General features: G+C 41.9%; 3 protein-coding genes across 6 annotated transcripts; all 3 read right to left on the bottom strand.

The window, feature by feature from the left end:
• Positions 1 to 5,509: 5,509 nt before the first annotated feature.
• s100s (S100 calcium binding protein S) lies at positions 5,510 to 7,805 on the bottom strand. Of its 4 annotated transcripts, none has more exons than XM_085262441.1 (4): positions 7,732 to 7,805; positions 6,396 to 6,442; positions 5,907 to 6,060; positions 5,510 to 5,712 (listed from the first exon to the last, which is right to left on the bottom strand). In XM_085262441.1, the coding sequence occupies exons 2-4, from the start codon at positions 6,407 to 6,409 to the stop codon at positions 5,524 to 5,526; spliced, it is 357 nt and encodes a 118-aa protein (XP_085118567.1). In that variant the 5' UTR covers positions 6,410 to 6,442; positions 7,732 to 7,805; the 3' UTR covers positions 5,510 to 5,523. The 4 variants fall into 4 exon arrangements, with proteins under 4 accessions (XP_085118567.1, XP_085118569.1, XP_085118568.1 ...); XM_085262443.1 differs by having other exon boundaries at positions 6,392 to 6,442; positions 7,732 to 7,760; XM_085262442.1 differs by lacking the exon at positions 6,396 to 6,442 and having other exon boundaries at positions 7,732 to 7,784.
• Positions 7,806 to 9,197: 1,392 nt separating this feature from the next.
• On the bottom strand, positions 9,198 to 16,102 carry s100u (S100 calcium binding protein U). The gene is made up of 3 exons (XM_085262541.1): positions 15,911 to 16,102; positions 13,235 to 13,367; positions 9,198 to 12,904 (listed from the first exon to the last, which is right to left on the bottom strand). Exons 2-3 carry the CDS (start codon positions 13,352 to 13,354, stop codon positions 12,383 to 12,385), a joined length of 642 nt encoding a protein of 213 aa, XP_085118667.1. The 5' UTR covers positions 13,355 to 13,367; positions 15,911 to 16,102; the 3' UTR covers positions 9,198 to 12,382.
• Positions 16,103 to 17,547: 1,445 nt separating this feature from the next.
• s100a11 (S100 calcium binding protein A11) lies at positions 17,548 to 19,471 on the bottom strand. Its single transcript, XM_085261668.1, has 3 exons — positions 19,316 to 19,471; positions 19,091 to 19,225; positions 17,548 to 17,876 (listed from the first exon to the last, which is right to left on the bottom strand). Exons 1-3 carry the CDS (start codon positions 19,379 to 19,381, stop codon positions 17,742 to 17,744), a joined length of 336 nt encoding a protein of 111 aa, XP_085117794.1. The 5' UTR covers positions 19,382 to 19,471; the 3' UTR covers positions 17,548 to 17,741.
• Positions 19,472 to 19,544: the final 73 nt, after the last annotated feature.

Below are 19,544 nucleotides of genomic sequence, written 5' to 3'. Positions count from 1 at the left end.
CCTGTGAGCCTGTCTCTGATCCCAATAAATCAGCAACATAAACAGCAGAATGTGAGGGTATTTGTGTCAGTGATGAAAGACGGAGAGAGATCAAAGTGTCCCAACATCCTACAGGAGCCGAGTGACTGAATGAGGGCATTTTTGAGCACAATGAATCTTTAAATGTGAGAGATTGATTGTGGTTTTAGCAGTTTGATAATTTACCTGGAGGTTTAGTACTCTGTGCTGCTAATGAGGAGACAGAATAATATTCCAGGTTAAGGGCAAAAGTCCAGTGGGGAGTTCAGGTGAGTATCATGTTAAGAACAAATGGCTGATGTGCCTACAATGAACACCCGGCATGTGCCGTGTGTAGATCTAAGATAAATGCAGTGCTAAAAACAGACAAAGAGGTAGAGTAGTATCATTACAGCCATGTCAAGGACACTTAATGTGAAGGGGGAAAAAACAGGAGCAACTGACACCATCACTCTCTCATTCCCTACTTTTCTTACGTATCATTCGCCCCTCTCCTTTACCTTCTTCACCCTGTCTGTGTTATTTGAGGTTGTCTCCTTGACTCTCACGGAGGACACCGTCACCGTTCGCCTGTGTGTGATGCCAAGAGTTTGTACTTAAGCTCATTAAGGAGAGCCACAAGTTGGGTTTCATTAGTCCTAATATGGAGATGACTTTCAGCCTTCTCACGCGTGCTGTCACGTCATGGATATTTGTTTGCCGTTACCTGTTTAAGCAGTTCATAGGTGTCGGGTGACTTACGTAGCACTTTTTTTTTTAACCTGCTTGGCTACAAATTTTTTTTTTAATGTTCGCAAAAACCACACAGAGATTACTTAATTAAATAAAATACCGATATTTCAAATTCTGAAATAAATGCAAGAGTATAGAAATAGAGGCTTTATCAACAAAACATACTGAAAGAAACAAAAGTAAAAGATGTCAATCTGCAGAAAAATGATCCCTGTGAGCAATATAATTTTTTTAATCTTTCTGATAAGATTTAGTACAGTGTTTTTAAACTTTGTACCTCAACTTAGTCACATCAGTCTCCATCTTGATCTTCTTAGCTTTAACTCTAAAGTGCTCTTTGTGTGTGCGTGGTCAAGTTGGTGGTTTGTATTACACTTTTAAAGATTATTTCAGAATTTTTATGAGTAAGAATTGTAATTTAAATGGTCATGCAAAAGCATAAAAAATTCCTGAAGTTCAATTAAAAGAAACAAAAAGCACTTCAGAAGTTGAGGTAATGCCCTTTTCACTAACAAAGCCTGCTCTTTATCAATGTAATCCACTTGCTTGCTGACTTCTTTCTGGCAATGTGCTGCACCCATAAGGTCTCCCTGCGGTCTTCTATCAAGATGGATTTCATGAAGCGGAGGAAAGCAGGCCTTCTCAAATTCTACCCAAGAGGGAGGGAGATACACCTGGAAAAGAATGAATCGTCAAATGATATAGACCTGGAGCCACCTATGCTACTGTATACTCGAATGACTAATTTTAGTTTGCTCTCACATCAGTGCCGTCAGGGCTGTCATGCAATCGTTGAGCCCCTCTCAGGCTTGCATGACAGCCTGACATGATCGCTTCAGGATTCACTGCCTGATGGACAGGGTGGCTTGACATCTGGGTGTCGCTTGACCTGCTCTGTTGGTAACCGAAGTGTTCCTGCAGGTCCTTATCAGATGCTTCAGGCTCTGTGCCAGTGACATGGCCTGGCTTTGTAATGCTCGTCTCCTCTCCTCACACAGGCTGCACCTGCCATGCAGAGACTGTTGTCTTTAAGTTTAAATCAGCTCACCTCACGAGGTCAGGCGTGCTCTTAGACACTGTTTGCAGGATGTCTCCGCACTGTTGTTCATCCCCGTGTGGTTGAAAAGGTCATTTGACTGAGAATTAAGTAACTGCTCTGAAGCATAACTCATGCAGCATGTCTGTCTCACCCTGATTCAAAGCTGATAAACCTCAGCTACAAGCCTGCAATTCACCGGACAAACCCAGGACTGCTCTCAATATACATATAAGACAGAATTGCAGAGTTAGGAAAAGTACTTTTTATGTGATGCATGCTTTTCTCCTAAGACTTTTACACTTTAGTAGTACACTGCTCAAAAAATTAAAGAAAAACTTTAAAAAGACAAATCCCAGTAGGAAAAAAATGCTGGATATCTATAGTGACATGGACTCAATAATGGGTTAGGAGTGAAAGGATGCCCTGTCGTTTGATGGAAATGATAATTATCAACATACAGAGGCCTGAATTCAAAGACACCAGGAAAATCAAATTAAAAATGATGCAGGCTAGTACATTTTGCTGAAATTTTATTGCTTTTATGAATGGCTGACAATGATGCATGCTACCAGTGACAGAACAGATGGTTTCCTGGGGAAGTTCCTGGACAGTCTGAGGTGCAACCTGGTGGAATTGAATGGACCGAGACACAACGTCCCAGAGCTGTTCTAGTGGATTTAGGTTAGGTGAATGTGGCGGGCAGTTAATGGTATCAATTCCTTTATCCTTTAAGAACTGCCTGCATGCTCTCCCACATGAGGCATTGTTGTACACCAGGAGGAACCCAGGACCCACTGCACCAGTGTAGTATCTGACGGTGTGTTCAAGGGTTTCATCCTGATACCTAATGGCAGGTCTGTGTGTCTTTCCATGAATATGCCTCCCCAGACCATCACTGACCTACCACCAAACTGGTCATGCTGAACAATCTTATAGGCAGACCCTTTCCTGTCTGTCACATGTGCTCATAGCGAACCTGCTCTCACCAGTGAAAAGTACAGGGTGCCAGTGGTTGAAGCACCAATTCTGGTATTCAATGGCAAATTCCGATCAGCTCCACTAGAGGACATCGGGCCTGAGGCAAAGTCTGTTTCTGAGTGTTTGAGCAGAGACATTCACACCAGTGGCCTGTTGGAAGTCATTTTGTAGCTCATCCTGTTCTTCTTTGCAGAAAGGACCAGATACCAGTCTTGGTGATGGATTAAGGACCTTCTACAACCCTGTCCAGCTCTCCTAGTGTAACTGCCTATCTCCTGGAATCTCCTTCCTCCTCTTGAGACTTTGGTGGGAGATGCAGCAAACCTTCTGGAAATAGCACTTATTGATGTTCCATGTTGGGGGACTTGGATTTTCACTTCATGACTCTGACCCTAGTCAAATGCAAAAAAGTGAAAAACAGTCGGAAAAGACGAGCATGGAAAAAAATGTCAGCGGCCTGTTTTGAAGGTTGTGTCGTTGTTGCCACTCCAGCACACTTGGTGTTAATTTTATTAACACCAAAGCAGCTAAACCTTTGGCACTTTTACCCAAGTAAAATATATGGCGTGTGCCCTCCATGTGTGTTGCAGATTGACTTGACTTGGTATCTCAGACTTGTACAGAAAGGCAAGCAGAGCTGACAAACCAGTTTGCTTCACTAGATTCAGGTGACAAACAAATCAAACTAAATTCCATTTCAGGATTTTGCCTGTTTTTCACATGTGAATTGTGGCTTTCCTGCATCTTGTTGCTCTCACCCTCAACATCTTTATCTTTCTACCCTTCCTAGCTGAAGGAGTTTTAGAGTTTTTTTATTTGAAGTGACTATAAACATTTACAGGCAGTTTCCCTGACACTGAATAACCCAATTGCTCAAAGCAAAAAAGGAAGAATTCAGTGAAGATCTTCACTAAAAACAGTTTCTAGTCTAAGACAGTTAGACAGCTGGGAAGCCAAGCCTTGAAATGTGCAGCATAGAGGGAAAATATTACTAGAATTACAAATTTTATTCTGCAGAATTAGGTCCACTGTTATGATCTGTATATTTTTTTTTCCCCCTTGACTGCTAGATCCGTGTGTGTGTTGTACTTTTCTCTTATTTACTTTCCTCACTGCAAGTCGTTGAAACTAATCATTGCTCTGGAATGAAACAAGAAAAGCAGTAAACAAGACCGTTAACAGCCATAAAAGGTCGTTTGCTTTGCCTCGGGCGTTGTTTTGAAATCATTACCTGTCTGCGGGCTGCGCACCTCGAGCTCAAATATACAAACCGACCAACCAGAGGACACCTCTGGAAAACACAGAGGGCAGAGGAATGAAAGCGGATCGCTTAAGCCACGCCCGCTGACGCACTGCTGACCTGGAATCAGTTTCTTAATATTGCTGAAGGTAAGAAGAGCAGGTAGTTAAGCTCATCAGTGTCCAAGCACAATTACACCTCCAAGTGAAATCCCTCAGTGGTTTGAAAGGAGAGGATCTAATGTAATTCATCTGCTTTGTGTTCCCTCTCCAGCCATATTTTAAAAGTGACGAGCAGCTACAAAAGCCAATGAGGTGGAAGAGGACGTGTTGATTTACTGATCTATGTGTGCGTGCGTGAGAGAGGGACAGTTAGTGTGCTCACAGTCACAGCAGCTTGAGCATTCCTCTGTGATTATACCACCACTTTCCAACTTACATACTTGACTGATGTATTTCATAAATTGGATCCATTCTCTGGCTTTGCTGTCCCTCTTTTCATTTACACACACACACACACACAGGCATATGCACAAAAGCACTCATTATTTTGCCTCACACTCGCTCTTTTTCTTTCTCTCCTCCCTCTGTCTTCCTCTTTTGAAGAAGTTTTCTTTGCACTTCCAAGTCAAACATCTGGGTCAGCTTATATCTAGTGGAACAAGACTTGCAGGATATTGTTGGCAGGATGTGTGAGCCAGAGCAGTTTACTCTGTGGGAATCCCCAATATACAGATACACACAGACATGCATAAACACACACACACAGACAAGCAGTACTCACAAAATGTCAGTGCTTACACTCAACCACAGCCTCACAGTTTGCTGATATTCAACTCGACTTCCAGCTGCCACACGTGTGTGACAAATTATAGATTTGTACTTCTGCATTGTAAGAGTCCGCTTATATTTTCAAGTACGTGACACTGCAAACACCACGCTTAATATTTGGTTAAATGCCACGTTTAATATTTTGAAAAGATTACAAAAGCAAAAGAGAGGGGACAAATCATAAATATTTTCAAGACTGAGTACAATCTGGTATAATCTGTAACTTATTCTGTGACTAAATATATGTTGTCAAGTTATTCACGTGCAAGACATTCTCAAACATCCCCAAACTTCCTGTCTTTCCCGTGCCTTACTAAACCTAAGTGACTGCTGAATCTGAGTTAGAAGAAGCTGAAATTAACCCTGTCGTGTATATAAAACTAGCCACTGCTCTGAGAACAGTGCAACTAGCTCCGGATAAGCTGTGGTATGAGAAACAGTTGCAGAAGGAAAAACACTACTCCTCCTGAATGCTCTGTGTTCTGTGAAACCATAAACTAAAGTGCTGGACCTCTTCCCTCGTGTGTAGCTGTAGTGTTTACATATTGCATAAGATTTAAAAAAAAGAGAAGCCATTGCACTTCTGTCCTCTATCTCCTCTGCTGATTTACAGTTCTTTTACGCCCTCTCCATCTCACTTTTCTCGCCCCCCCCACCCCCACCCCCCCTCCTTCTTTTGCAGTGTTTCAATCTTTCTTCTGCGCTGACTCGCCGTCTTTGGGTTTGTCGTCTGTTTTGAACTCCAGGAAGAAGTCGTTGCAGGCGACTGTGAGGGCGCCCATCAGAATGATGAACTCGGTGAAGTCCACCTCCCCGTCGTTGTTGGCGTCCAAGTCGTTCATCACCTTCTCAACTGCTTCATTATCTTTGGAGCTCTGTCAGTGTGGAACAGAGAGAGAGAGACAGGCTTAAGAATGTGTTAGGTGTCATGCACGTGCATCTGTGGGCATATATAACTGCACAGGCTTGTTTGTTCTTGTGCGTCTGAGGAGATGAGCCAATATCTTTACTTGCATCATGCATATTTGTAAACTGTATTAGTGTGTTAGTGTGCAAACCACATAATTACCCCTAAATAACTCCCCAGCTCCTCTAGTAGCAGCTCCTTCAGTTCGCCCCGGCTCAGAGTGTACTTGTCGCCTTCCTTCCCCGAATACTTGTGGAAGGTCTTTATGAGCATCTGCATGGCACTCTCCAGGTTGGAACTGGGCTCCTTGGACATGCTGGAAGGGGGATTCAAGTAAAGAGGTCAGACTCTGCCACATAATGCCCGCTCCAGCCCTAGCTGCATGTGCGGTCACATAGCAGTCAAGGGTGAAGCCACCTCCATAAGAGTGATAGTTGATGGATGGATAGATAGAAGGAAGAAAAGCAAAGCAGAGAGGTTTTTCCCTATTTCTAAGCATTGGGTTTAATAATGCTCTGCATGCATTGCAGAGTCTACTAAGGTCACTGTATGTGTGTGTGTGCAACCTTAGTAGGTTTTACGTTTCAGAGATGTGGATGAAAAGATGCAGGACAGCTTTGGGAAAGCTTTTTTTTGAACAATCTTACACACATTGTGTCCGGCATCGTGGAGCTTCTTGTGCTGGACTCGTGGAGAGACTGTGCACACACAGACACAGATAAGTCACTGTCAATGAAGCATGAGTGTGAAGGGTTTTCCAAAAACACAAACCCCAAAAACAACAACAACAACAACAACAACAACAAAAAAAGCACACGCTTCATTGTTCTTTGATCCTTGGGTTATCGGTGTTGTAAGCTGAATTGGTAATGCATGTACCAATTAACTCCACGGCATCAGCAATGAATGGTTTCGATGTAAACCACATCTCTCTATATGCTGATCGTGTAACAAGTCTTATCATTCAAATGGAAACCACAAGTGAAACATAACACTTGCCTGGTAACGACATTTAGAAACTAAGGGGGCAAGTAACCTGAGTTGCCAGCATATACACTAACTAGTGCATACAGATGAGGGACTTCAATTCCACTCTTGCCAAGATGCATTCAGCTTTTGGCCCAAAGTTTAAAGTTCAGGGACCTATTAACTGGAAAACAGTGTGCAGAGCTGTGCTGATGCTAATCCTTACCACACGTAACACCAAAGGGCACAATCAGTCTGCCATGCTCCCCTGTGCATGATTTATTAATTATCATCTCTGACATAAGGAGACAGGGATGTTAATGTCAGTCACCGGTTATTGCCTCTCGTCATGCTGCAGAGCATTGTACCAGAGAGGTCAGAGCTGCAGGCAGCACAGACAAAAGATGAGGCCAGTGGACACCAAAGCTGACTCACTGGGAAATCTATAGGGGTCACTGTCTCACTGACTGGCACAATACAAAAGGAAGCCATGGAGATGGAAATGCTATCAGTGACACAGTGAGTATAGTAATAATGCATATGTATGAAGTTATCTTAACGATGAAGCAATATCCGTATCGAGTGATGCATGGCGTTAAATATCTTGAGTTTAAAAAAAAGAAGATAATCAGCTTAATGGAACAAGACATGCTGAGACTAAAAGATTTTGTATGTCCAGTATGTTCAGTATATTATCTTTCCTACCAGTGCTCTGCTGCTCTGCCACAAATCCCTACTGGCTTCGCTTGTTTCCATATTTCACTGATGTGCAAATTTCCTGTCATGCTCCTCTCAAAGCTTGCACATCAGTGGAAAGCCAGCAGTGCTTTGTCCAGACAAAAAAAATCACCAACTGACTCACGCAGTTTGTTTTCCAAGTCTGCTGCTGAGTGCCCACTATCCGTTCTGCACTAACGGCATTTGAGTATTTACTTCGGCTGTGCAGCTGCTAAAACACTTTACAAAGAAACTTTCATCGGATACAGAGGAGAAAGTCCAAAATCCAAGCTATCCGTCTTACCTGAGTACTGATGGAGGGCCTCTTTTGTCTTTGAAGAGGTGCAGGGGACAGAGCCAAGGCGGAGATGGATGAGGAGAGAGTTTGCCAGTGGCTTAAATATCACCTGTACCTCTCCCTCCTCCTCCTTAAACCCCCCCCCCCCCCCCCACCCAACCCCCAACTCCTTCACCCACTTACGTATACTACTTCAGTTTCCTTTACATCTATCTCTCTCTGCGCAGGTGTTCAGCTCCCCTCCTTTCTTCATCACATATGCATACAGTCATGAAAAGGAATTTATGTAAAAACAGCCTCAGATGAACAGCGTGTGATATATTACACTGTAATATATTTAAGACTAAATCAAAATGCAGAGGCAGTGTGTAAAAAATTAAGTACACCCTATGATTCATTAGCTTATATAACCTGCCTTTAGCAGCAATAACTTGAAGCACTCGTTTTCTTTATAACTTTATCAGAGGAATTTTTCTTCTTGTCAACGTTGCTTCAGTTCATTGAGGTTTGCCAGCACTCATTTACACACGGCTCTTTTAAGGTCCTGCCACAACATTTCAATCAGTTTGAGGTTGGGACTTTGATCTGTCCATTGCAGAATCTTCATTCTTTTCTTTTCAGCCATTCTGTTGTAGATTTGCTGCTGTGCTTGTTGAATGACCCAGTTTGGGTTAAGCTTTTGCCGTCAGACAGATGGCCTCACATTTCACTCTAGTGTTCATGTTCATGGTGAAATTAATGACTGCAAGTTGCCCAGGTCCTGCACCTGCCAAACAAGCCTAAATCATCACCCCTCCACCACCGTGCAGGAGAGTTGATATGAGGTGTGCTTCATGGCTAAACATCTCCATTTTGGTCTCGTCTGTCCACCTATCTTTCTCACAGTAGAATGATGGACAAAAACCTGTTTGGGAATGGCAAAGTACCGCCTTCTGAGATTGAAGGGCAGCAACAAATGCTTCTTTAAGATCATTGCTCATGTCTTTCCTGCCAACACTTTCCTTCTTAATTTCTTTGGAAGCAGTAAGGGTGTATTTAGTTTTTCTCACTGATTCTGCATTTTGGCTTAATTTCTTTTGAATAAATGATGAAACTGTGTAATCTGTCATGTGCTGCTTTTCATCTGAGGTTGTATTAGAATACTTTTACTGACCACTACCATTAAATGATAGAAAATGGATAGATAGATTTTTAGCTCATGTTACCCTTTAACTATTCAACAGAATTTCAGCTTCTTGTACTTTATGGATCTTCATCCAAATTGTGCTCAATCTCATGGCCACACCTGTGCAAAACACCCATGCAGTGATGTATTTACTTTCTTTACTTCACAGATTATGTTAACCTGTAAGTTGTGGTGCATCATCAGTCAGATGAGCTTCTACGTCACTGACTTTCAGGTATTTTACATCCTGATTTGTAAAAACCTTAACACCAACACCAGGATTTTTAATTGAACAATCTACAAAAACTTGTTATTGTCACAGTTTATTCAATGTTAGCCATTACACTTTACATAAAATTATCCAAAACGATACAGCGTTACATATGAAGTTAAAAAATCAGCATAATAAAGTTTACTGTACAGGTCAGTGGACCTGAATAAGTCCAACTGCTGTACTTGGCAGGACTGCATTAATGCACAGTGATAAAAGCCTGCACAGTTCCCTGGGAACGGCCCCGTAATCACAAACATTATGACTCACACGTTCGTACACTCGTACGTGTATCACTTTGGAGATTCTTAACGCATGCTGTTATCTTCATCTTCTGTATCTCAGAATGAAAGAGATTCATTGTGTCGCAATGAAAACACGACGGCAAACAATCCCCACTGCAAATCTGCTGTGCTCAGTTCCAGCATGTTTTTAATCTACATGAGTTAAAGCTGGGTGGGGTTTGCACTAAGGGACAGAATAATAACACTGCCATTGCAAACAGTTTAAGCTCTCTGAAAGAGGCTGCAGCTCTCATAGGTCATCATCGCAGAGATTCAAATATTACCTTTGTTAGATGATGTGCAACCCAGGTATGCTCACTTCAAAAACACGGCATCTGCTGTTAGTGCAAGTTAAACAGGAAGCTGACTACAGCAATTTAAGAGATCATGGTTCTATTAGTCATAGGAAGTACCAGAATGTATTTGCAGTATAAAAATTATACGTATTTTATTAAAAGAAATCATAACGTAGTGTAAAAAGCCCCGATTGTTCAGTAAGTGTGTTAATAATAACTGCGGCGGGAAACGTAGCATACTGTGAGTATAAAGTCTGAGCAGAGTGTGTAAATGAGGTTATTTACAATGGGAGTGTCGCAGTGAGCCATGGCGGTCACATGACTCAAGGCTTATTTATCTTGCCCGTGTTGCTGTTGAGCGGTTTGCGGTGCCAGGTGCTCTAACAGTACATAAGGTACACATTTGGTCCGCTGCCCAAAATGTGTGTGCCTGAAGCACTTTGCAGCTGGTCTCACAGACCTGCAACACAGCAGGCCTGCAACACAAACCTTTTTGTTTTCATGGGTGCATTATTGATGATGAAACAATTTGCAAATCATTAAATTGTAATTAACAAATTGCATATAATGTGACAAAGAAGTACACTTTCAAGTTTATCTCCATAGTGGTCCAGATAAGAGTTATGTATAGGCTTAATAGTTAATTATAAAGAGGCCATGTAGAACTTAAATAATGGCCACAATAATGGTAATAAAATGGTAATACGTTTCCAAAAGCATGCAACATCTCATTATTAGCCTTTTGCAGAAGCTCACACATTGATGGCTCAGTATTCTTTTTTTCTTCTTCTTTTTTTTTTTTTGCTTAAAAAAAAAAAAAGGCACAACCTCTGACAATGATACCTTTGACACTACCACCTCATCTGATAGGCAGGTTCACTGGAGCCCGGGATTACTTTCATGTAATTGTTTGTGTCCCAGGGTGTGTTACCCATCAAATGCCTAATCCAGTAGTTTCCCAATGCCTAATGCCCAAGGATCCAGTTGCAGGTCAAACGGGGTCTTTAAACAGAATGAGAGTGTGACTGACAGACAAACACACAGGGATGAACAAACGGTGCCTAAACCAGCAAAAAAACAACAACCCCAAAACAAAACAAAACAAAGAAACAAAAAAAAAACCCCACCCACGACGATGAACAACTATAAGGAAAGCCTCCAAAACAGAGGTCAAGTCACTCCTCCTCTGTCCTGTGCTGCCAGTGATCACTCCTGATAATGAACCGCCCAACACCTAAGGGTTAAATAGGCAGGACTTGCTGTCTCAAATACACATAATACAGGCACTAATTTTTAAAAAGTGACACCTGTTAAGGCTGCTTGACTTCTTGGCTTTTAGTTATCATGTTCTTCTCTTCAACTTAGGTTACAAGAGCGTCTTTTCTGACCTGCCCCTCTAGTGACCAGCCCACTCATATGAGGCTCATCTGGGCTCCCCTTTGGCCACTTAATGGCCCTTTGGTGTGGATTCCAACCCTGAACCTTAATTATTTAGCCAAAGGTCACACCTGATCTTCCAGTTCCTAATTTATGGCAGACTAAAAGTGACGAGAATACGCTGCAGACACCAGATGAAGTTAACTTTTGCAGCACAGTGAGCCCGTGAAGCAGACTTGAAAGAGAAAGAAGAAGAAGAAGGAGGTTTAAAGGAGGCCAATACCACAGTTAAGACAAGCTGAAGTAATGCAAAGCATCAGCAAAACACTTCTGTTTATTGTCATGCTCAATCAGAAATATAGCACGAGAATGTTAGTAAAAATGTACTGTCAGATTTTCATGCACCTAATGCAGGAACACTTTGACACATTCAGAAATACACTTTAAAGAGTCGGAAGAGAGGAAAAAAAGCACCCTAGGGTCTGTATGGAAAATCAATTATAGTTAAAGAGGAAAACAGCTACCCTCTTTTAGCACTAAATAACAGATATGATCAATGTATTTTGTTCTAAAAAGGTGCGAACAACTTATTAAACAAAAAAGTTGTTGTAAAATGTTATTTCTTATCTTTAGGGATGCTGGCAGATGTTTCGTGTTGTTATTTTTAGCCAAATCAAAGCTATCTAATGTATAGGAATTTTTGGCTATTAATCTCAAAAGCATATTTCCTAAAATGTCAAACTATTCCTTTAAGATGTAATTTACTTCTGTTTTATCAAGGACCCAAAGGACTGCATGGCACAACTGTGCAGGAAGCACAGGTTTGGGTTTAAGCTAAAGGTCTTGTTGGCAGTGGTGCGTTGGTCACGTGTGCAGCAAGGTTTTCACAGGGACACGGCATGCACGGGATAGCGTACGTCTGCATGCTATCATAGTATATTATCATAATGAGGTAAATGTGCTATATAGTGGGATGCACATGCTGTACATAAGAACATAGTGGTAACTAGTAGTACAAAGCAATAAACTGACAGTTATTATCTTATAAAAAGGAATATCTTGTTTTTTTTTAGAGCTGGTCTTGTAGTGTTTTAACTTTTCCCAATATTGCTTTATTTCAAAGTTCTGTGTTTGAAACATAAAAAAAAATCATTAGTGGCTTTTCGATTTGTTTTAACATTGATAAGGCTGTGCTTTGTGTAGTGTTTTGAATGTGTGTAGTGTGATTTCTTTTCTTTTTTTGTTGTGAAGGATGAATTGTCCCCTATGAGGTCGCCTCCTCTGTCTTCTTTTCCACATCTTCCTTCACAGCAGCGGGGAGCTTGTCTGCAGTTTCCCCCACCTTTACCGTTTCCTCCACGTTTTCCTCCGCTTTTACAGCCGCTTCTCCTGCTTTTGCAGCTGTGGCAGACACAGCTGCTTCCTTTGCTGCCTCCGGCTGCGTCTGCCCCTCTGCCTTTGCTTCTACCTTTACTTCTGCCTTTGCGTCTGCATTTGCTTCTACCTTCACTTCAGCACTTGCTGCTGGCTTTGCCTCTTCGTTCGCCTCGGGCTTCGCTTCCTCGTTCGCGTTGGGCTTCTGAGCGTCCTTGTTGGGGACGCTTTGTGCCACTTGTGCAGATGCAGAATTCTGTGCAGGTTCCTCTTTGGCAAGCGAACGTTGCTCACTCAGCGAGCAGGCCACATAGCCGACTAGCTTCATGAACTCCTCAAAGCCAACCTTGCCATCTTGGTCGCTATCCAGCCCCTTACCCATGTTGTCTATCGCTTCTTTGCTGTCTGTGTCCTGAATAGTAGGCACATACAATCATGATGATTAGTAACTCTACCTCACCTCTTACTGGTCATATCACCGTACATGATTAGTAAATGGCCCTCTATCAGTAGCTCCGTTTACATTATAATGTTGATCCGTGTCATTTCATCATACCGGATCACTTTTCCCATGTACTGGCTGTATATTACAGCAACATTTGTTCACAGTTAACATTTCAAAAATCTGGACAGGTTAAGGCTGGCCAGGGCTAACACAACACCATTGTCTGCTTTTGTGGAAGATGATTACATAATCCAAATATAAGCAACAATTCTGAGATTTCAACAAAGATTTCCTAACCGTGAGGATGTTTCCCAGCTGGGATGAGACAAGGTTTTGGAATTCTTTCTTCCCTAGACTCTCCCTTCCTTTGGACGACTTCAGGAAGACCTTCACCATGGTCTGAATGGCACTCTCCATGACTTCTCTCTCTCTAAAAAAGGGAGAGATAATAACAATGATCATAGATAGATAGATACTTAGATGGTTATAATCACTGTTGCGTGCTGTTTGAGGGAAGTTGCATGGAGACAGTGTGGTTCAAGTGTGTTGCAGTAACAGGCACATGCAGTGGAAAATGAAACAGAGGATCTCCTCATTTCCATGCGCGTCCTTTTGTTTCAGGTGTTGAGCCTTGAGTTCCAATAAGGGAGGGATGGTGACGTGAGATAAGTGGAGAGTCTGATTGAGAGACAAGCTGTAACACACAATGGAAGTTCTGATCTTTGATAGGTCATCTGATCTACTGAAGCTACCGAGGGGACTGGGCTTCAGATTACCTAAGGGATTACCTAGTCCCTGTTTGCGCTTCTCTCCCGCTCCCCCTCTCCCTCATTCTGTCTTGCTTTTGCTACCTTGCCAGCTGTACTTGCCTCTCTCTTACCTGCTACTGTCTCTTTCTTGTTTTCACTCTGTTACCCCCTTTCACGCTACCAAATGGGACAATTAGGCCTGCTGTGGATTATCACTCTTTCATTACACATCAGCAGCCAATTCCTATACATTAAAACCTTTGCAGATGTTTGGAGTCTGACAGAGAGACTATCAGGACCTTAGATCTTTACAAACTCGTTCATATAGTCTACAGGCATTTCCCCAAGTTTAACATGCCAATAGGTGACACATGTTCGCAGAAATTCCATTCATCGCTGCCTGTTGAAATCACTTAAGACAGGAATTTACAGGCCAGTTCCGAGTTAGTCTGCCCCAACGCAGAGAGAAGATATGTTTAAGGCAAACATATTGCATGTCAACTTCAGAATTCAAATGTAGCAGCGCAAAGTACAAAACAGAAACAAACTGTTCTTTGTTTCAACAAGGAAGCTGTCATGCAGAAAATTAACATCATTAGTTACTAAAGTCTGTGCACTTTACAACACCCACCTGAAGTTTATGGTGCTAGTGTTAGTTTCAGCATATGTTAATTAGCAGCAGGCTTTGACACCATAGAGTGTTTTAAATCTAACACTTGCAGCTGACCTACTGCTCTGTATCTGTCTGACCTTGTTGTGCCACAACAGAGCGCACAATATAACCACACGTTTGCATGCAGGCGAGTGAGCACATCTCTGATCGTCAAAACAGCTGTCACTGAACAATAGTGGCCTAATAAAGTTACAAACAAGCGTGTGTGTGTGTGCGTAAGTATTTTCAAGGAAAGTTAGTTTCACCAGTTTTAAACTGCCCAGCTATGGATGAAGAAATCGACTGTTAATTTCTTGTTATGCTAAAACAAACAAACTCGGGCCTTTTAGGAACTTTAGGGGACTTCTTCCTCCGCTGGTGACACACCCTCCACAGCCTGAATGCACAAGAGCCTTAACTGCGTCCTACTCAAAATACATTTCTTCTATTTACAGCCTGACATTTCTTTCATTTCTCACATTCATTGTTCACCTACGACCTGCCGTAAGTCAGTATTGCTTGAATAGCTTCTAAAAGCGCGCACGATTTTAAACAAATATCCCACGTCAGAGCTTCACCTTGTTGGACTCGGGAGAGAAGGCACATTAATCCCCGCTATTTGCCTTAAAGGCCCCAAAACTACTGCGCAAATAATTAAATATGCAGGCCTACAACCAGAGGTTTCCCATTTCCCTCCAGAGCCCAGAGAGGATTGAGTATTGCGTTTCCAAACGGGCGAATGTGATACGGTAGGTGCGCAGAGTAATGACAATACTACCGCTAGTGTGGCATTAAATATTGAGAGAGGAACAAGTTAGGTTGTGGCTGTAAAATACAGCGCGCAGTCATTGTCTTTCTTCCAAGTTTGCAAATACAGAAAACTCAGACAATGTTGAATCCACATCGTCCACAAGCATGACGCTTTTTTCCAGGACTCATCCCAAATACCACAAGTAGACTAGTTTTAAATGTTTAAGCCAAAACAAATAAAATTGTCACAAGTGACAGACACAGCTATACAAAACTCCACTCAGCAAGACAAACTGCCGCCTTCACGGGCCTCTCGATTAAAAGCATATTGTGCGCAAAGGTGTAAAAACCGGCACCAAAAATCGCTCAAAAATGCATTTTTACGCGCGACCCGGATGCCTGGTTGATGTGTCACGTTAAAGCCCAATACTGTCACTCAGAGTTACTTTAATTTTTTGTACCATTTGGCATTTGGCAAAATGGTCGGCATCTGCCTTAATCATATCAAATATATTTTCCAAGAAAAGGAGCTCATGCTTCAACCCCACACAGTTTGTAAAAGCTAAAATGTAAACGCACATGAAAGCAAAACAGCCACTAACTATAATGATTTACTTTTTTTTTTATGGAAGTGCAACGTGAACTCAAAACTTCGGTAGAGTCGAGTCATTGAAACCGTCCCGCAGTCAGACAGCGGCCAAATTTCATGGGATGGCTCTTGCGAGAGTTTATCGAAACGTGGCAAAAAAACCCGATGAGCAAATAAGCTGCATACACGGAGGAGATCACTAAAATAAGCCAAAAAGTACCCTTTTAACTCACCGTTTACAGCCTGCGGGACAAGAGAAGTATACAAATGTGCGCAAATTTGAGTTTCTGCCCTCTTCTCCACCTTTCTACGCTGCTTTGCGCCCAGAGAACTTGCCAAACTAGTAGGACTGCAGAATCTCTTCCGTGATTTAGGGTTTTTTTTTTTCTGTCCTTAAAACTTTTCCCCCTTCACAAGTCAGAGGGCGTGTACCTGGAAGAGAGAGAGAGCGGAGAATTGGGAATGTGCAAGAGCGCGACCCCAACTTTCGTGAAAAGGGAGTGAAAGTGTATCAAAACACTTATACTCGGTTTTTATTGGAATTATCTTTGGCTCTCGAGCCAGCTGTTTCACGTCATGTGTGATTTGTTCAGTTTCACGCCAACTAGGCAGGCTTGTGGCTTGGAGCGGCTTCATCTGCTGGGACGAGGAGACAGGGCGGGTGGGATTACTTCATCTGCACACAGCTCAGGCGTTTCCCAAAGTATTTCACTCACTAAAAGTAAAGAAAAAGCATAGCGATACCCCAGAATCTTGCAAAATTTTGCGGGAGGATGTGTCTTAAGTAAAACAGACACACATCTGTACGTCTCCCAGATAGCAAGTAAACATTGAAACAATGAATAACACACAAATTGGCACAATTTTACGCACCCACTTTCTTTGACGGAAATAAAAATGTAATAAATAAATAAATACTTTTTAACTCTTTTAAACTAACAGAATAGGATAAAACTTATATTAGGCTGAAAATAATGGCCTGTCTCTTTTTCCTGCTGACACTTTGGAAATGTGAGGGTGAGGCGAAGGACTCTACTGAACATACTGCAGGAAAGCTAATGTGGGTGGCAAATATGGTTGAAGAGGTAAAGCAGTCTTTCCAGATCCCCGAAAGAGCTTTTGAGACTTTGAAATTTTGAATTTATGCCACAGATTATCTCTTACTAAATATCCCCCGCTCTGTGCTGATAAGTTCTAAAGAAGCCTTCACATTAATGCTATCTGGTAACGCTCTGGACTTCAAACCAAAGGGAGTTGGTCATACAGACAATTCATTTGTGTGTTCCAACTTCATTTTGTCTATCACTTTGGAGTTGATGACTCATTGCATCATTCCTCCCACACTGGCACCTCAATCTGTGTAACTTGGATACAAAGGTCACATTTATTAATCAGTTAAAGATCATTGTTCTCCAAATCAGTTAGCATAACCTCCTTGTGTCTCTCTGGCAAAATTAAAACAGGCCTATAGGCTATAAAACAGCTGGGGAGCTCGCCAACACACATAACTCTGTCTAGACATTGGAATTAATACAAAGTGACCGTAACACTAAGAACTGCCAGCTGAAGAGGCACATTGCAATTAAACTGCACAAGCAAAATATAATAGAATGATTTTGCAGACTACTGAGGCCACACTGATGGACAGCAAAGGCTAAGCTATGCTTTTACATCATCCCTGCTTAATGCTTGGACAAGCAGCTTTGTACAGGTATTATAAAGCACTATGCAACAAGATATTGTCTGGATGGTGTAGTTGTAATAGTGGTAATGCATACTGGATTACAGCCCCCTAAATCAGGGTTGTAATACAATGTGGGTGGCTGGACATCATATAATATAGTGAATGAATGACAGGAGGCAGTGCTGGTTGTTGTTGGTGGTTTAAGACAATCAAGCCTTTAATTCATAGTTTTCTGTATTCAACAAATGGTTAACTGAAGAGTGGCACCAGCAGGGTGACAAAAGAATTCAAACGGTCTTGAACTCAAAAGCATAAACTGAGACGATTGGCGTTGCACAATCAGCTCACTTTCAGTCTCGATTGACAGAAAGCGACGAGCTCTACTGACTGAAGCCTCCCTGCTTGCTCGCCAGTTTTCCGATCAGCTGCCAGAACTCGGAGAAAGTCAGCTCCCCGTCGTTGTTTTCATCCAGTGAGCCCATGAGCTGGTCGATGACAGCGGGATCACTGGCATTCTGCAGAGGGTGATCACAAAGTACAGTTCAGGATCAATACAATATAATGATCTCAGATGCAGTATCATCTACTTTGAAACACTGTCCTGCCACCTAATGGTTGAATGAAGTAACAAAAACACCCGAAAAGCATTTGTAGGCACACTCACAACGTTTCTTGATCATGGGGAAAACAGCTATGAAAAGAGCTCAAGCCCTGTAAGTTACTATGGCCATTGGGCTATAAAACACATTAAATTACTACATTATACATGCAGCAGAAGTGTTTTTCTTGATATTGTACAGTTTATAATTAATTTCATTCCACTTTCACACCGATACAATCCCAAATTACAAGATTACACTCCTTACAAGAATCAGCTGACCACGGTTTGATCAATTAATAATTTTGTTATAATCAAATAAATGTATTGACAATTTTTCAATTCCACTGTAAATACAAAATCAGACATTACCTTATGATGCAGATGGTGATTTTGTATAAAATGTTATTATCAGAATCAGAATCAGAGAAACACATTAAGTGAAGTTTAAAAAAAAGAATTATGTCACATGATGTACAGTCACACGTTGCATGTAGAATTAAAATGCACAGTATTAGAATTTGATAGCAAAATTATAGTAATATATGTTACACACACAAGTGTTGAATTTTTACATGCAAAGTGTGTATCGTGTTGTATAGAGTACACGTGATACAACATGATGAGGGAGGATTTTTCTGATTGGCTGCCAAGGGCGTAATCTTAATATTTGTCCACAGTGCTCAGCATCTTTAAAAATGTCTGGTGCCAAAAACTGATTTGCTACTTAAATAACAGTGGAGATACAGCCCTACCAGTGGAACAACAAAGAGCGACACGGCTCCAAACGCTGGGGTGGTTGTGGTGGTTCAGGAGGTAGCGCGGGTCGTCTACCAATCGGAGCGTTGATGGTTCAATCTCTGGTTACTCCAGCTTGCATGTCGAAGTATCCTTCGGTAATATGTTAACCTCAATGCGTGCAGTGTGAATGTGTGTGCATGTGTGAATGTCATACAAGGTGCTTAAGTATAGAAAGGTGCATGTATGTTTGGGTGAATGCTCAGAGTAGAAAAAAATGTGCATTTGCCAAACAGATCAATGCCACAGTTACAGTTTCTTTAATATCTGTGTGTAGGCTGCTCAGGGACACAAATAACAAGGAAAAGAGGAAGAACAACTTAAGAGTCGCACCTTGACATAGTTGGGCAGCTGAGAAGCCACCAGGTGTTGGAACTCATCCTTACTCAGGGTGCTGGAGGATCCGTCTTTCCCAGCATATGTCTTGAACTGGGTGACAAGGGTTGAGATAGCAGCTTCCATGATGACCTGCGAAATAAACAAGTAGAGTGAATGTATTTCTCACACAAGAGCTTAAAAAAAGAAATGCAGTAGGAAAGAAAAAAGCATCCGTCTTACTTTCTGTGTCTGCAGTGCGGTGTGTCGCAATAAGTACCGAGAACCTTGTCCCTTGACTGTGACCATCACCTCTCCAAATATATACGCTTCATCTTCACGACTGATGCAAACATCAGCGGAAAATATTAAACCGTTCCCACTTCTCCCCCAGCCAGCAGGCTGCCCTTATCTGCCTGATTCCACTTCTCTGGAGACAGATGTCAAAACAAAGCACACACACACACACACA

Source organism: Mchenga conophoros, linkage group LG22 (assembly GCF_057382185.1).
Source record: "Mchenga conophoros isolate Kocher_MC1m ecotype Shallow Benthic linkage group LG22, M_conophoros_male_GT1.1, whole genome shotgun sequence".
In the NCBI taxonomy this organism is placed as follows: domain Eukaryota; kingdom Metazoa; phylum Chordata; class Actinopteri; order Cichliformes; family Cichlidae; genus Mchenga; species Mchenga conophoros.
The sequence above is the reverse complement of the archived record's forward strand: the minus strand, read 5'-3'. Positions and strand labels throughout refer to the sequence as shown.

Bases quoted from the DNA above. Each gene is read 5' to 3' on its own strand.
- s100s (XM_085262440.1), bottom strand. From the start codon at position 6,568: ATGAAGCGTGTGCTTTTTTTGTTGTTGTTGTTGTTGTTGTTGTTGTTT. The intron at 6,061-6,395 runs GTGTGTAAGATT...TCCCCCTTCCAG, and splicing joins TCCACGATGCCGGACACAAT to CATGTCCAAGGAGCCCAGTT. The intron at 5,713-5,906 runs GTAATTATGTGG...CCACACTGACAG, and splicing joins AGCTGGGGAGTTATTTAGGG to AGCTCCAAAGATAATGAAGC.
- s100u (XM_085262541.1), bottom strand. From the start codon at position 13,354: ATGGAGAGTGCCATTCAGACCATGGTGAAGGTCTTCCTGAAGTCGTCC. The intron at 12,905-13,234 runs GTTAGGAAATCT...CCTACTATTCAG, and splicing joins AGCTGGGAAACATCCTCACG to GACACAGACAGCAAAGAAGC.
- s100a11 (XM_085261668.1), bottom strand. From the start codon at position 19,381: ATGGTCACAGTCAAGGGACAAGGTTCTCGGTACTTATTGCGACACACC. The intron at 19,226-19,315 runs GTAAGACGGATG...TTTATTTCGCAG, and splicing joins CCGCACTGCAGACACAGAAA to GTCATCATGGAAGCTGCTAT. The intron at 17,877-19,090 runs GTGCGACTCTTA...CACCCTCTGCAG, and splicing joins AGCTGCCCAACTATGTCAAG to AATGCCAGTGATCCCGCTGT.